Source organism: Aphidius gifuensis, linkage group LG5 (genome assembly GCF_014905175.1).
Source record: "Aphidius gifuensis isolate YNYX2018 linkage group LG5, ASM1490517v1, whole genome shotgun sequence".
In the NCBI taxonomy this organism is placed as follows: Eukaryota; Metazoa; Arthropoda; class Insecta; order Hymenoptera; family Braconidae; genus Aphidius; species Aphidius gifuensis.
Genome location: NC_057792.1, coordinates 4342947 through 4360297, shown reverse-complemented (window position 1 = coordinate 4360297; position 17351 = coordinate 4342947). Strand labels below are relative to the sequence as shown.

The 17351-nt window shown below is 27.1% G+C and overlaps 2 protein-coding genes across 13 annotated transcripts; one reads left to right on the top strand and one right to left on the bottom strand.

Moving 5' to 3' along the window:
• Window positions 1–1042: 1042 nt before the first annotated feature.
• LOC122856986 (disco-interacting protein 2) lies at window positions 1043–13817 on the bottom strand. Of its 11 annotated transcripts, none has more exons than XM_044158941.1 (9): window positions 13572–13815; window positions 8641–8712; window positions 7877–8041; window positions 7330–7467; window positions 4902–7162; window positions 4592–4823; window positions 3867–3997; window positions 2179–3785; window positions 1043–2098 (listed from the first exon to the last, which is right to left on the bottom strand). In XM_044158941.1, the coding sequence occupies exons 1-9, from the start codon at window positions 13654–13656 to the stop codon at window positions 1846–1848; spliced, it is 4944 nt and encodes a 1647-aa protein (XP_044014876.1). In that variant the 5' UTR covers window positions 13657–13815; the 3' UTR covers window positions 1043–1845. The 11 variants fall into 11 exon arrangements, with proteins under 11 accessions (XP_044014876.1, XP_044014871.1, XP_044014870.1 ...); XM_044158936.1 differs by lacking the exon at window positions 13572–13815 and adding an exon at window positions 9033–11284 and having other exon boundaries at window positions 3867–3979; XM_044158935.1 differs by lacking the exon at window positions 13572–13815 and adding an exon at window positions 9033–11282.
• Window positions 12607–17348, top strand: LOC122856991 (b(0,+)-type amino acid transporter 1-like). Of its 2 annotated transcripts, none has more exons than XM_044158950.1 (3): window positions 12607–12709; window positions 15346–16644; window positions 16728–17348. In XM_044158950.1, exons 1-3 carry the CDS (start codon window positions 12673–12675, stop codon window positions 16790–16792), a joined length of 1401 nt encoding a protein of 466 aa, XP_044014885.1. In that variant the 5' UTR covers window positions 12607–12672; the 3' UTR covers window positions 16793–17348. The 2 variants fall into 2 exon arrangements, with proteins under 2 accessions (XP_044014885.1, XP_044014884.1); XM_044158949.1 differs by lacking the exon at window positions 12607–12709 and adding an exon at window positions 14405–15046.
• Window positions 17349–17351: the final 3 nt, after the last annotated feature.

Here is a 17351-nt window from a genome sequence, read left to right as displayed (position 1 = left end):
ATAAAATAAATTTTTATTTTATTTATTGTTTTTCATTTCATTCAAATTTTTTTTTTTTCATATCGAAAATGTGAAATTTAAATGCAAATACAATTCTGACATTTTTTTTTTTTTTTCTGTTTCTAGTCCTAATGACAGTGTAAATTTAATAAGTTCATATAATTATATATCCTCAAAGTACAAAGTATATATAGTGTTTATATTAATCTAAAAAAAATTGGAGGTTTTTCCATTGTTATCACTAATTTAATAATTTATATTTACATTCACATTATTTAACGTGACTTAGTCAATTAAATTATGACTTATAATTGAAAAATTAAATTATTAAAATCGATTTATATATTTATTAATTTAAATAAAAATAATTATTCAATTTGTCATAATTTCGTTGACACATTTTATCATTGTATATAAAAATGACATTCACACGTAGTTTATTTTTTTTTTTTTATATCAAATTAATTCATGTTATTGTTACAAAAGTGTAGGCCGAAAAAAAATAATTATAAACATAATGTAAAAATTAAAAATTCATACATTTATGTAATGAAACAAATGAAAATGTTTATTTATTCGTTTTTTTTATTATTCAATCTCATAATTATTAGTTACTAATTATATGTATTGAAAAAATTTTTAAGATATTTATGATTATTATTAATTTATACTCAAGCTTTATTCACAAATGGGGATAAACATAGGGACGGAAGAAAGAAAAAATAATGAAAATTAAATTAACAAAATAATAGATTACAATAATAATGTAAATTAGAAAACAATAATGATCACGTCAATTAATCATCAATGATAATACACAAGAAATAAAAGCTATCTCTCTATGTTGAAAAATTATTTACAAAAAAAAAAAAAAAAACAAATTACACGTATTGCACTAAAAAAATAATAATTTTAATATAAAGAAAAGAAAAAATAATCATCACAAGAGCAAAAAAAATATAAAGCAAAAATTAAATAATACTAAAAATTATATATATGACTAATTAATTATATGTATAAATATATATAACAAGTTTTGTGTGTTGATGACAAATAAATCTTAAAATAAAAGTCGGAATATTAATTAATTAAATGACAACCTATGCGTGGTATTTTGACAATTTGTTTTTTGAGCTTGAATTTGTGTAACATTTAAATAAAAAAAAAAACAAAATTAATTATTAATGATTGATGATCATATGAGATAAAATAATAATTAATTTTATGCTATGGAAAAGTGAGCTAGATGAGTCTCTGTTTAACAACAAGACTATACGTTATTGCCCTTTTTTTTTTTTCTTTTTTTTTTATTTTGTTTACAAAGAGCATTTAATTCTTATTATCTATTACCACTAGCATAATATTAAATTTACGTAAAAATAACGTATTTCAATTTTTGATCGACTGTTGACAAAAAAAAAAAGCTTTTAATTTTATATTTTTTATCTTTTTAAGATTTAAAATTTACAAGTTTGCTTATCTATTTGAATTAGCAATTGTATTGAATTATATTTTTTAAAGTTTTATTATTCAGTCGATCCCTCAGTCTGCTCCAATAAATTGGAGCTGGAAAATAATTATTTAAAAATAGCTGCCTTGTACACACGTTGATGTTATTTTTTTATTTTTTTTTTGTATATCATATAAAACATGAGCATTGTGGTTTTGGCATCGACGAGAAGCATCACAATTTGTCGTAATAGTAAAAAAAAAAAAAAAAGAAATCTTGTTTTGTTTATATAATGATCGTCATGAATTGATAATAAATTTAAAGTCAATAATGATAAAATAATAATATAAATTGTCAAAATAATAAAAAAAAATTTGTGCATAATTATTGTGTGCTCACATATTATATGCCACGTAGATTGGATCTAATTGATCAGCAAGAAAACCATCACGTAAATGTTGACGTTGTTTTTCACCTCGTGAATTAATTGGTACAACACCTGGATCAACAACAACAACAACACCAACAACAAGATGATGTTCTTCAAGAACAGCACTTGTTACAAGTGCAACAAGATCCAATGCTTCACTTTCACTTCCATTTAATTCAACAACGACAACAAGTAAATTGGTCCACGTAAATACAGCACTAAAAAAAAGTTTAATTGAAAAAAATTAATAAATGAAATAAAATATATAAATAATATATTAAATAAAAATTTAACTTACCATTCAGCAATTTTTTTATGACATCTCATGACACTATTTTCAATGTCAATTGGATGATATTTCATGCCTCTTAATAAAATAGCTTCATCAAGTGCTCCAACAACAAATACAGCATCATGTAATTCAGCATCACCTGGTGCTGATATATCAAGATCAGATATTGATATATTATCAGTTGTTATTGGTGGTGCACCAGGTATCAGTTGATCACCACCAACAGCTGATTGTTGTACACATTCAGTACGTCTTAAAAATCCAAGATAACCAGTTCTAGCATAAACTTCACCAGTATTACCAGTAACAAGTCTTGCATTAAAATGATCAGCATAATCACTTTCATCACCGTATATTGTAAAATAACCACTTGCATTATGTGATGATTGTACCCATATTTCACCTAAATGTGAATCACCACATTGTCCTTTTGTTTCTGGATTAGCTATGATAACTTTAACACCAGGTAATAATTTACCAGATTCCATTAAACATAATGAATGTGGACTACCTCTTTCAACTAATGAAACACGATCATTTCTTAATGCACGTAAATCAACATAAACAGTTGATGGCTCAGGGCTTGATGCACCTTGTAAACATATTGCTGTATTAACACGACAACCAAATGATGTTGATACAGCACGTGGACTTAAACCAAGTGCTGAAAATAATTTACTAAAACTTGTTGTTAATGCTATTCTTGGTCTTTCTTCAGCAACAACAACACATGTACGTACACATGCTAAACTAACACCACGTGTTTTTAATGTATGTACTGATGAACCAAGTCCTTTTGTACATAATTCCATAACACCATATGAACAAAATGTATCACGTACACGTGATTGACTAACAGCTGATAACCATAATGCTGGATTTGCTTCAACTTCAGATGGTGGTATTAATATTGAATGATGACCACTGTAAATACTACTTAAACACCATAATGCAAAACCAAGACCAGAATAAGGATCAAGACATAAAGCAATATGTCTTGATGGATATAATTCACATGCTAATTTCATTGCACGACATAATGATGTTACAGCAGCATGTGACATTTTAATACCAGCTAACATACCAGTTGTTGATACACTAAAATCAAGATATGCAAGCATTTCAGCTGTTGGTGCACGATACATAACTGGTAATTTTTTTTTTGGCATATCATCCATATCAAGTATTGTTGGCCAACTTTTTATTTCAACAACATTATTTGCTTCTTTACTTTTTAATAATCTAACCATATTTTGATTTGTCAATACAAGAACAGATTTACTAACATCAACAATCATTCTAACTGTTGGTAGTGTTGTTTGTAAATTTTGTGGATGTGGTGGACGTATTGTAACTGGTACAGCACCAACATAAAGACAACCATAAAATGCACATATTAAATCAGTACCAGGTGGAAATAATAATGCAACATGATCACCAGTATTTATTCTTCCTTTATCAAGAAGTAAATTTCCAATTTTTTCAGCTTTTTTATGTAATTGAGAGCATGATAGGGATGTTGTTACTACTCCTTTTGCATTTAACAGCGTAAATATAACATGATCTGACGTACTCATAGCTCGCCATCTTAATATTTCCGATATAAATTGATACTAGACATGAAAAAAAAAACATAATTGTTTTATTTTTTTTCTCATTATTATTGTATATTAAAAATAGATAGTTATTATTACCTTCTTGGCATTATCACTGTCCTCATCAAGAACACCTAAATCTCTGCCTTGTGCTGATGCTAGACGATTACCCTGGACAATATTTCCAACCATTACACTTGCTGGTCCAACATCTGAAACAGAATCCCCCGCTACACGCCCCCGCACCATTTCATTAGTAAAACAACGCAAACACTCAACACTTGCATTATTTTGATATTCTCATTAAAAAAAATTAATCTAATTTTATTATTTTTAATATGAAAATAAATATTTATATTTATCCTTAAAAAGCGCAAGCGGTTTTAAAAGCTAGGACATCAAAACAAATAAATAAATAAATAAAAATATAAAAGTAATTTAAATAAAATAATAATTTTTTGTTAAATAAATATAATAAATAAAAATTTAATAATAATAACTTTAAAATAAAAATAAAATTAATGCATAATTAAATTAAAAGAAAACTCCAGTGACTCGCCAATGTCAAATAATAAATAAATAAAAAATAATATTTTTAAAAACTGCTACACGCTGCTTCAAGACATTTCATTTTTTTGCATAAAAAAATTAAGAGAGTCTCTCCCTTCGCGTTGAGTCGAGTATCTGCGTTTTTTTTTCTAATTTTTTTTTTGGGATGACTTTAAAGTGAAGGCTAATAATAAGCGAGCACTGAAACTATTGGGAATAAATAATGACAACAAATATTGAATAATTAAATGAAAAAAAAAAAATGAAAAACTTACCAGAATGAATTTCACGTGGTTTTGGCAAATTTGTGACACATGTATGTGGACAAAGTAAAACATTTGCTGGATGTAGTGCACCCTCAAGAAAACGTCTTTTTGTTTCTGAAAGATGTATACCACCCAAAGGAGTCTTTGGTAAATAATTTGGTGGTACCAAAGCAAGACAATATATTCCAACAGCATGAATTGAATCAACTGCTTGTAAAACACGAGACATCCATTGAAAACTCTATAATACAAAACAATTATTATTAATATTATTTATTTAATTATAAAAAAATAAATATTAATAAAAAAAAAAACAAACCTCTTCTTCACTACAATCTGGTCGTTGCTCAGCAACAACACAAATTCTTTCATCTCTCAAAACTCTAACACTAAATACAGCAATTCTTCCACGATAAATAAATTTCATTGGTTCAACAGCCAATACAGTAGCAATAATATCATCAGCATTATGTTTTCTTCCAGTAACAGTCATTAGTCCATCTCTTGAGCCACATACAAATATTAAATTACCAGGTCCAAGAAATCCTAATAGACCAGATCTAACATATTCAGTATCACCAGTACCAGCAATTGGTGTACCATCAGATTGTTGTGGTATAACTTTAAATGTATTATTTGTTAAACCCTGTAATCCCCAATATTGACTACCAGTTGCTGTACTATTAACACATATTTCACCAACTTCATCAGTTTTACAAATTAATGGTTGTCCTTCCATTTTAACAACAACAACAACACTACCAGGCATAACTTGTCCACAATCTTGTAATGTTAATGATGTTAATGAATTTTCTTGATCAACACGTACAACACCATAACTTAAACCAGACATTGATAATACACCACGACCAGTTGCATTAACACCAGCACGTCCTGGTCTACGTACTGATACAGTTAAAGCTTCACTTGATGATGCACATGGACATACAGCATCTGGACGTAATCCTTTTGGTTGAAATACTGATAAAAATTGATCACAAGATGATAATGACCATGGATTAGCACCATCAGCAACTAATAATAATCGCAATGATGCTAATGATATATCTTTATGATCTTTTGTTGCTAATAAACCCCAATGAAGATCACGTGATTTAACAACAGCAACACTTGCACGATGTTTTGTTATCATTTGCATCCAACTTGCTGGATTAACTTTCATAAGTGCATATGGTATAAATATAACATGCATACCATTTAATATACTTGTCAATGTACTATGCCAAAGACCAACTTCACGTTTAAAATCAAGTACACATACAGCATTTTCACCTTCTGTATAACCACATGCCATTGTTAATGAACGACAATTTGCTAACATTGCTGATCTTGTTACAGTAACACCCATAACTGAGCCATCTTTATCTGTTGAATATTCAATATATGCTGGTGTTTCATCAGTTAAACGTGGTTGTGGCATCCAATCTTTTGGTATTTTACCAAGATGTTCAGTTACAAACCAATGTAATTTTGGCCAACCTTTAAATGCAACAACATCACCAGCTGTTGTTTTTGGTAAACCTTTTAAACATGCTTCACTTGTTAATGCAACTTGTACACCACAACTACCAAGAAGAAAACCAATTTGTTGTGAACCAGCATCTCTACGTGTTAATGGTACTTCAATTGGTACTGGTACAATACCAGCTTGTAAACAACCATAAAATGCACACATAAAACTTATTGGATCATTATTTGGATAAACAAGTGCTATTCTATCACCTGGTTTTAAACAACATTCACCAACTGTTCTTGTTAATGCACGATTTAATAATGTATATGCTATTTTATATGAACGACTTAATAATTTTCCATATGTTAAAGTTACAAATAATTTACCATTTGGATCAAGTACTGTAGCTGCTGGTGCTTTATATGTTGCTGAGCCATACCTTTGTATTGCTGCTTCTAATGATCTTGGTAAACCTGATGGTACTGATAACTGTTCACCAATTGCTGATGTCATAATACCACCTTCTGGTTTTGGTGCATTTGGATCTTTTGGATTTGCAGCAATTTCTAATTCAATATCATCATCTTCATAAAATTCTGGTAATGGACGTTTTTTTGGTCTTTTAAGTGTATTTAAAAGTTGTTGTATTTTAGCTGATACTTTCCAACGTCCAGTTGTACCAGTATTATTTTCATCAACAACATGATAACGATTAACTCTATCAGCACCTGGCCTTCTTGATTGTGTTGTTGTATGTGTTACATCAGGTGGTTGAATATTACAATATGCATGTGGTGTATATTCAGCAATATCAGTTATATCAGCTGGTGGTGGCCTTCTTGCTGGTGGTCTTGGTGGTGGTGGTGTATCACGAGCTGAACCAGTACTACTTGTATCAGATAAACCAGTACCAGTTGGTCCACCAGTACCTGGTGATTCTTCTGTAACAACACTATCTTCATCACTACTTGATTCACCACTTTCTTGACGTTCACGTTCTGGACTTCTTGCCATAACTGATGTTCTTTTTGATGGCATTGGTAATGATGGTTTTGGTCTTGTTTGCATTGCAGCAAGAGCCTGTTGTACAGCCTCTTGTCGTACTTCTGTAAATAATATTATCCAATAAATAATTAAATTTTTTTTATTTGTCATTACTATTAGGTAAATATACTCATTTTATAAATACATATAGATTATTTAAAATAAATAATTAAACATGCAAATTGTGAATTAAAGTGTTATATTATATTTTTCTAAATTATTTACTAACCCGAGTGATAACGGCTCTCATTTCTTGTGAGTCTTCGATTACCACGTTTAGCAGCTGCTTCAGCAATAGAACCAGTGTTTCCAACTGAACAGCTAGGTCCTAAAAGACTAGACGTATTTCCAGGTACTAGTCTATTTCCTGCATGCAACAATAACAGCAACAAACAACAACATAAACATTACCACGTTAAAATGTTAAACAAAATAAAAAAAACAAAATTATATTAAAACAATTATTCGGTTGGTCTAGTTGATCATCATCATCATCATCATCAAGTTCTTCTCTCTATCTTTTTCTATTTTTCTCCCCATCATAAATACTAATATACTATCAAATAATTACGTGATAAAATCATGCAACAAAATAATTACAAAACTCACTAACTCTAATAAAAAAAAAAAAACCAAGTCATACATTTATTTTTTTTTTTTCTTTTATTCAAATAAAATGAGTAAGCAAAACATGCACCAAAAAATAGATGATAAAATAAATTATGAAAAAAATAAAATAAAATAAAAGTATGTTAGTTTGTTAGTTAATTTCCCACCTGAATGATATCTTTTTTCAGAATGTGTAACACGTCTTTGTGTACGTCGAGCACGAGGCTGAGGACGTGCACCACCAATACCACCACCACCACCCCCACCACTTCCATAATTACTTTTATCACCAGCACTACCACCGGTACCACCTCCACTGATATTTCCACCTCCTGATTAGTGACAGCAAATATCAAATGAATTATCAAATTTTAAAAATGTTATTGTTATTTGGTTTTTTAATATTGTTAGTTATTTATGTATTATTATTATTATCATAAATTGACAAACAATGATTTTTATATTTTCATCTAATTTAAATAAATTTTCATACATTATTTACAACATATATGCTCGTAATGATTGTAATGTTTGTGGGTATTAGGCGTGACGTACCTTTTTCGTTCTATTACTTTTTGTTACATCTTATTATGTTGTTGTTTTTTTATTTATTTCTATTTTGTTTGAGCGAGTTACGTAGTCACGTAGTTTTACGCAAGCAAAAAGAGAATTTAATGTCTAAAACCGACCCAGACTTATTCGACTATACAAAACGCATTAACGCATTCAATGATTTTTTTTTTTTTTTTTGAAGCTTGAAGTGATTTGTGCTCAGCTACCACGTCATTTTTTTTTTGTTAAATTTTTTCAACAAATATTTTTCATCATGAGCCATATGTGTTGCATGCCATGTACAGTTTTTCATTGATTAACGTGCTTGTTTTGTATTTTATTTAATTTTGAAAAATAGTTATTAATTAATTTGACTCACCGATATGCTTTGAAGCATATTGCTGAAGAATACGTGCTTTTTTCTTTTCATATCCTTTCTGAGTTATATCCCCTGAAACAGAAAAAAAAAACATAAAACATTAGTTTATTTATTTTATTTTTTGATGAAAAATTGAAAGAGGTATTTCAATATTTTGAAATGAATTTGTTTGAATAAAATATGAGCAATATTTTAATTTAGACTCTTTCATATTTATTTTTTCAAGCTGAAATTAATATCATAAAGAGATATATGAAAGATTAAATAGACTGCTGCTTTTTTTTATTTGTTATTAAACCATTGAGCTTTAAAATGAATTTTTTAAAAAAAGTTTTAATTCATGATAATATAAAATATTTGTTTTTTTTTTTTTTTTGTTGAAGCATTCTTACTTGGTTGTTTTTTTAACAATGAATATTTTCTAACAAGATAAACTGGTTGTCGTTGATAGCTATTTTTTGATTTTTTTCTTGACAATGAACGTCGTTTTGGTGGTAAATTAAAACGTTTATTTTTTTTATGAATTATAAAATTTTTTTCTTCATAAAATGTATCATTATCTGATTCACTACTTCCACTTGTTGAAAGACAACGATAATAATTTAATTGTGTATCTTTATTTGATGAAGAAATTGAATTAATTGATTGACTACTTGAATAAAAATTATCATAATAATCATTTAAATAATTATGATTTTGTTGATTTTTTTTAGTATACTTTTTTTGTAATTTTTTATCATTATTTATTGATGGTTTCCATATTGGTCTTTGTGCTAATATATTACGTAGTTTTTCTGACAATATTTTATCCTCATTAAAATCACTTATTTTTAAAACATTTGTTGTTGTTGTTGTTGTAGAAACAATTGACGATTTTGAACATGTTGATGAACTTGCTAATGTATTATACAATTGATTTTGCTGATTAATTGTATTACAAAACGTTTTATTTTCATTATACTTTGTTGTTATATTATTATTATTATTTAATGATGATGAAATATTCATAGAATCATTATTAACAACAACATCAAAAGTTGCATCAATATTTTTAAAATAACGAATTTCTTGCCAAATATGTGTAGCTTTTTTTAATTTTCTTTTTTCTGGTAATACAAAACCAAGTTTATCTTGATCAATTATTATTAAATTTTTATTATCATCATCATCATCATCATTGTCATCATAATTATCAATTGTTGTTGTTGAATTTTTATTTGATTTTGATAATTTTTTTTTACCAAAAAATGACAATCCAGTTTTATTTAATTTATTACTAGATTTATTACAATGTGCAATTTTAGATATTGAAGTTGATAAACTATTAAATGTTGATTGATGATTTTTTTGTGATTTTTCTGGTGCTGAAACAGTTCTAGAGACTGTTATTTGTGCTGATTCATAACGTGATTTATTTTGTTCTTTCCATGCACTGTCTAATGATCTATGTCTATTTTTATTTGTTGATGTACATGTTAATGTATCAAATGGTATTGATGTTGTTGTTGTTATTGATGTTAATGATGATGTTGAAGTTGATATTGATGATTTTATAGATGATGGTGATGATACTTTTGGAAATGGCATTAATGCAGCACCAAGCCAAATACGACCAAGACTAACACTGACACTTGGTGGTCCATTATCAGCTAATGTCAATGATTCAATATCAGATAATGTTGATTTTGAATTTATTGACATTGATGTTAATTTTGAAGCAACAAAATCATCTGATAAATTTAATGATTCTTCAGTTTTTTCTGATAATGAAATATCATCATCATCATCATCATAATTTTTTTCTTCATCATTTGATAATAGCTTATCTTCATTATAAAGTATTTCATTAATTTTTGTATCATTAATATCATTTAACCAATCATCATATGCAATTGTTGTATGTAATGATGAATTTGAATTTTTTAATTTTTTTGTATTATTATCCAAATCAAATGTTTTAGTTTTATCATCAATTATTATATTTTTATTTTCACTAGTATTATCAATTTCAACTGGTACATCAACATGTTGTATTGTATCATTATCATCATTATTATTAACAATATCATTTGTTTTAATTAATGCTTTATTTCTTCTTTTTCCACGATCTAAATAACTTTTTCTTATTGATATACGTTTGAAGGACTCACTACGTTTGAAGGACGGCTCATTTCGATCCTTCTTACGTCCAATGAGCCTCCTTAATTTATCAAATGAGATAGACCTCATGAGATCAATTCACAATTACACAATTATATCAAACTATCACCATAAAATAATCAACAAATATATATTTTTTAATTATACAATTTTAAACAATCATCAAATAATAAATATAGAAAAATTTATTTACAACCATTTTTTCTGTGTGTACTTCAACTGGTTGTAATAAACTGAATTATACTATATATGTATTTGATATTGAAGAGATCCAGTATATGTTTGTAATAGGTATACAAAAATAAAAAAATACACGGCTTCACGGACGAAACTTTCTCCCTTGCGATTGCTCTCCCTCTCGAGTGATTACATACACACGACGACAACAAAAACTCGACCTTTTTCAATGCACATTGTGAGCCAACAATAATTTTTTAAAATAATAAAATTAATAAATAAACAAATAAATAATTTTATTATTTAAAATTATCATCACTTGTGAATTATAAAATATTAAAATGTAAATATATACACACAATTTTTAATATTGTTTTGATTACTTTAGAGAGATTCACTGGCAATTGGCAAGAAGCCTTCAGTCCTATTGCTACATTCCAATCTTCAATATGCCATTTACAAATAAGTTTCCCTTTTTTTTTTCTTTTGTTATTATTCTTCCTGATACTTTACTGATTATTTATATATTCAAATTGTTAATTAAAAATATATTTTTTTCTAATTAATTTATATTTGAATGATAAGCAATATGTAATTGATATTATGTTTGTTCATTTGATTAATTATATGTGAGAAAAAAAAAAGAAAAATGATTATTATCAAATGAATTGTTATTGAGAAACAACAACAGCCACGTTGGCATGTTAAATGAAACTCGGGTCCACCAAGACTGAGAAACTTGGTGGTATCTTAGTTGCTGGCAGGTTTATCGTGCTTACCAATGGATGAAGGAGGTAAAGAGAGGGCGGCTTATAGGCACCTATGGAGGTATATAATAAATATATATATATATATAAATAAATAATAATAAAAAAATACCATACGAGAGAGGAGCAGTATGGTAGATGAGAATCCAGAGAAATCAGAGAGTCACGAAGACAAGTTAAGTGAATGCAAAAGATTGAGAAAAGAAAAAGATGAAGAGGAGAATGAAGAAAAAAAAGTATAGGATAAATAATGATAAAAGAAGCTGTAATATTACAAGAAATAATAGATGCAAAGAGTAGTGGTGGTGGTGGTGATGGTGTTGAAGGTGGAGGTGGTTGGTTGTTCTACAACTTGCATAGCAGAAAGGATTGCTGTTGTTGTTAAATACATTATGTGTACCAGTTGACTTGATACTTCTTGATAAACAGCTGCCTTTTTAATACCCAACAACAACAACATCATCATCATCATGAATATTTTTAAATAACACATGTTGATACTAAAAAAATGTCAATTTTAATACTTGAATCAATTTAAAATAAAAAAAAATAAACCATTACCTTTTTTATAAATTAAAAAAATACATCATAATATTGAGTCTCATTAATTTTTAAAAAATATTTTTTATCATTCACCGGTTTTTTTATATGCTTCAATGCTCAACTTCACAGCATCCCATTAAAGGTGTACATATATGTTTACTGATATGTACCACAAACTAAAATTCCTCACACATATAACCAGGTTTAAAATAGGGGGGCCCTAAAGGGGGACATGTATAATAAAAGTATAATAAAATATATAAGCAATATATGCTTATAATAATATGTATGTGTTGAATTAAATAGTTTCCGGCTATGAGTAACACATACCCGTTACACGATTCCAAGTTCATAACGGACAGATGTCCATAAATACATATTAAATATGTGGAAAACAGCATCAACCACTTGGAACATAATCGGTTCGTTTATTTCTATATCTATCTGAATATTAATTGAACAATTTCTTAATTATTTAATTAAAATTTTTTTTTTTTTTTTTCAACTAAAAATAAAAAAAAAACATATTAGTTTATATTTAATGTAAACAAATATTCTAATTATATTTTTTATTGATTAAAATTATGACTTAAAATGATAGTTGTTTATTTTTTTTAATAACTTGTTAGAATCTATTTAAGAAAATAAATAATAAAAGATAATATTTGACGTAATTGTTAGTATGACACATGAGTAAGATGATGATGGTGATGATAATGATGATGATAGAATATAAAAGAAAAAATAAAGATAAAAATATATATGACAATGTATTAGTGAGTTCAAGTTATGAAGGTATTGACTTTTGTGTCTTGATAGTACACTCTCACTTGACAACAATATCAACCAATTCATGACACATGTTATAAACACTCTAGATCATCATCACAAAATTACATCATGACACACATTGTTATATCTTATTTTAAATATAATCATTAATATTATTTAACAATTTACATTTAATGACAATTAATTTATGTAAAAATAAACAAAAAAAAAAAAAACAATACACAAAAAAATAAAATACCGGGTGAAAGATTTTTGAGTAAACCAAGGTGAAAAAAGGTCATTTGATTTATTGATGAAGAAAAAAAAAAAAAAAAGGATTTCGAATTAATCGATTAAATATACCTACTTTTTTTTTTTAATTAAATGTATAAAGATTTCTATGGGGTGAGTCAGAGGGGCACGCAGGAGAGATGATTGAATTTTTTTTTTTTGTGTATTGAATTAGTGTGACAAAAAATATATTATAATAATAATAATGATGATGAATGTTACCTTCAGAAAGCTCGAGTTCTAATTCAGCTATTTTTTCACGTACATCCTCAGGAAGTTTATTAATATCAATATTAAAATCGGCCATATTGATAGGCCATTAGTTTATTCACAAATAATTTTAATATCATAAATTTAACAGACAGACACATTCCACTTTAGCCGTCACCATTGGACACCATCACCACTGCTGCTGCTTTACTTGTCAGCCATCTTGAACTGTCTACCCACTTTACGTCTGTGTTATTTATTTTTTTTTTTATGTATTGATGCTTGACATGACGACATCCAGATGGCATTACATGTACAATAAGCGAGGTGAAAATTAAAAATTAATTAATAATTAAATTTTTTAATTGTATTTAATTTAATAAATAAAAAATTTTTTTTTTGTATTATTGTAAATTATTTTCGGCATTTATTTTGTAGAATTTTTTTTTTTTTTACACTGTAAAAACGATTGAATTAATTTTTTTAAATTAAATAGCTAATTAAAATATTTAAAATTATTTTTAAAAAATATTTTACTAATGGTTTTTATTTATTGTAAATAAAATAAAATAAACATTATATTCGATTAGAATTAAGACAAATATATTTTATTTAAATTTTGTTATCTAATAGATAACAGGGTCAATTAAAAATAACTGAAAACGACAATCAAGGCCAATTGGCTTAACTAGAATTTATATTTAAAAAATATAAAAAATTTATTTATCTATTTTTAATGTTTTATGTATATGTAAAGAAGGATTTAGTAAAGTACAATTTAAAATATTAAAAATAAATATTTAAATTGATAAATAAATAAAAATTTCTATTTATTTTTTTTTTTTTTCTTTAATCACCTGTGGATTGTTGTTAGATTGATATATTTTTATCACTTAGATAAAAATGCATATTACCAACAAGTAAAAAATAAAAAAAACCAGAAAACATACATTATAAAAAAAAAACAAATATTGTTTTTTATATTCAACAATATAATAAACATCAGTACATCACCCAACTGAACTGAATCAACTTTTATCTTCACTCTGAATAGTTTTCTTTGCTTGGAAATTTATTATACGGGTATCGAAAAAATATATCAACATTGTTTAGTGACGTGTCACTTTAATTTACAATGATACTATAATTTTTTATAAATTTATTTGACATTTACATACGTTTTTTATTTTTTTTTTTTTATCACATGGTGAAGAGAAGAGTGTATGATTTTTAAAAATATAAAATAGAAGCATTTTGTTGACACAATCAGTAGTAACGATCTGATTTAAATTTTAATTTGAATATTCTGTTTCTCTGGAGTAACTTTTATGACTTTCTACGATTAAATATTTAATTAAAATTTTAACTAAATAGCTGATATAAAAATAGAGAAAAGACCAAGATGATTGAGGAAAATAAAAAAGTTGAAATGAAAAGAGAAATTGGATTATTCAGTGCTGTCAATGTTATTACAGCTGTTATGATTGGTAAAATTTTTTAACTTATATTATTAGAAATTATGATAATAGTAATAATTAAATAATTGTGTGATAAATTGTGTTATCAATTTGTTGATGTCTTGATTTCCAATCAAGATAAAAAAAAAAAATATTAATGCTATAAACAAGTGATTAGCTTATTTCCAAAGTCCACATACATTTTAAAATTAATTAACTGATAATAGCTGAATGATTTAAATTTATATTGATGCGTACTTGTTTTTATATTCTATTTTTATCACAATGAATTTTACACTTGACCTACATTAAATTTTATATTTTAACAGGATCTGGAATATTTGTCTCACCAACAACAGCTTTAAAAGAATCTGGATCAATTGGAAGTTGTTTAATAATATGGGCAGCATGTGGGTTTTTATCTTTCCTTGGTGCACTGGCATTTGCTGAATTAAGCACAGTAGTACCACGAAGTGGAGCTGAATATGCCTACTTAATTGAAGCATTTGGTCCTCTTCATAAATATACAGGAAGACTACCAGCTTTTATTTGTTCATGGATTTGTGTTTTTTTACTTCGTCCTGCTGAAGTTGCAGTGATAATTCTCACATTTTCAGAGTATTTTATACAACCATTACTCACTTTTATGCCAGATATATGCCCAGAATCATTAGAAGATTTAAGAAAAATTATAGGCTTACTTGCACTTGGCTTGATAACATTTATCAATATGACGAGTGTCAAGCTTTTTGTTAAAGTACAAAATATTTTTGGAATTTGCAAAGTTGGAGCATGTTTGATTGTTATTGGTGGAGGAATCTCATGGTTAGTGAGTGGAAAAACAGAATTACTAGCTGATCCTTTTAAAGGAACATCAACATCACCAGGAAATATTGCACTTGCATTTTACTCAGGGCTATGGGCATATGATGGTTGGACATCAGCAACAATTGTTACTGAAGAAGTTAAAAAACCTGAAGTTAATATTCTTCGAAGTATTTTAATTGCTGTTCCAATCATCACAGTCCTCTATGTATCAATGAATCTAGCTTATATGTCAGTCTTGACACGTGATGAAATGATTGTCTCTGAAGCTGTGGCTGTTGACTGGGCAAAGAAAGTTCTACCACCTTGGATAGCTATATTAATTCCAATTGGTGTTGCTATATCAACATTTGGATGTGCACTTAGTGTACAATTTGGAATTTCACGTTTGTGTCATGTTGCAGGACAAGAAGGACACGTACCTTTGGCTTTTAGTTTTGTTCATATAACAAGAATGACACCAGCTGTATCAGTTATTCTTCAAGGACTTATTTCTTTTATTTGTATTCTTGTTGGAAACGTTCATGCACTCATTGAATTTGCCAGCTTTTTAACTTGGGTATTTTATGGTCTTGCTATGGTTGCACTTTTAATTATGCGAAAAACAAAGCCTGATGCACCAAGACCATACAAAGTTCCAATTTTTATTCCTTGGCTCGTATTATTTATTGCTATATTCCTTGCAGTAACACCAATAATTCATGAGCCTTCTTTAAAATATTTTTTTGCTCTAATTTTTATTATTATTGGAGTTGGAGTCTATCATTTATTTGTCTACAACCAAAGGTGTAGCAAATTATCTCGTAAGTAATTTTTCATTGAACAATTTATTATATTAACAATTTATTCGTGAACGACATTTATCAAACTTTATTGTTTGTTATAGGAAAATTTACATATTTTATTCAAGTGCTGTGTCAAGTTGCACCATCAGAAATTCATTCAGACTAAGTATAAAATTTTTTTTTTATACAATTAATTCATAAATGCTCAATGAAAAAATATATGAAACTCGTAATTTTATTAATTATTTTCAAGTACAAGCTTACATTTTTAAACTCTCAGGAATAGACTATATATTTATATAAATAAAATATGTATATAATAATTTAAATAATTGTTAAATAAACTAAATTTTTATTTCATCAAAATTATTATAAATTTCGATAATAATTTGCAATATATTTAATAAATTTTTTTTGTCGTTTTAAAATAATATAAATAAAAATTTGTTTATATGTGTATATATAATTTTAATTTTATGATTAGCTTGCTATTTTATTTTTGAATACGCACACAAGCAAAATTTTATAAGTTTAAGCTGTCGAAATTAGATACAGAAAATAAAATTAAAAAAAATTTGAGTCATTTAGTTGTGTGTGGGGGTTCCAACAAAAGTCGTGTCATTTTGTTATCGGTCTCAACTGATTGTCTGATGTGATTTACCTACAATAACAATAAGCTAATGTTGTCGAGACCGGAGAGAGTCTAATAGTCAAATAAAATCTCA

Coding starts and splice junctions, on each gene's coding strand:
- LOC122856986 (XM_044158935.1), bottom strand. CDS start 10,869: ATGAGGTCTATCTCATTTGATAAATTAAGGAGGCTCATTGGACGTAAG. Junction 4,824..4,901: donor CAGATTGTAGTGAAGAAGAG/GTTTGTTTTTTT, acceptor TTTGTATTATAG/AGTTTTCAATGGATGTCTCG. Junction 3,998..4,591: donor ACCACGTGAAATTCATTCTG/GTAAGTTTTTCA, acceptor GGGGGCGTGTAG/CGGGGGATTCTGTTTCAGAT.
- LOC122856991 (XM_044158949.1), top strand. CDS start 14,962: ATGATTGAGGAAAATAAAAAAGTTGAAATGAAAAGAGAAATTGGATTA. Junction 15,047..15,345: donor TATTACAGCTGTTATGATTG/GTAAAATTTTTT, acceptor ATATTTTAACAG/GATCTGGAATATTTGTCTCA. Junction 16,645..16,727: donor AAGGTGTAGCAAATTATCTC/GTAAGTAATTTT, acceptor TGTTTGTTATAG/GAAAATTTACATATTTTATT.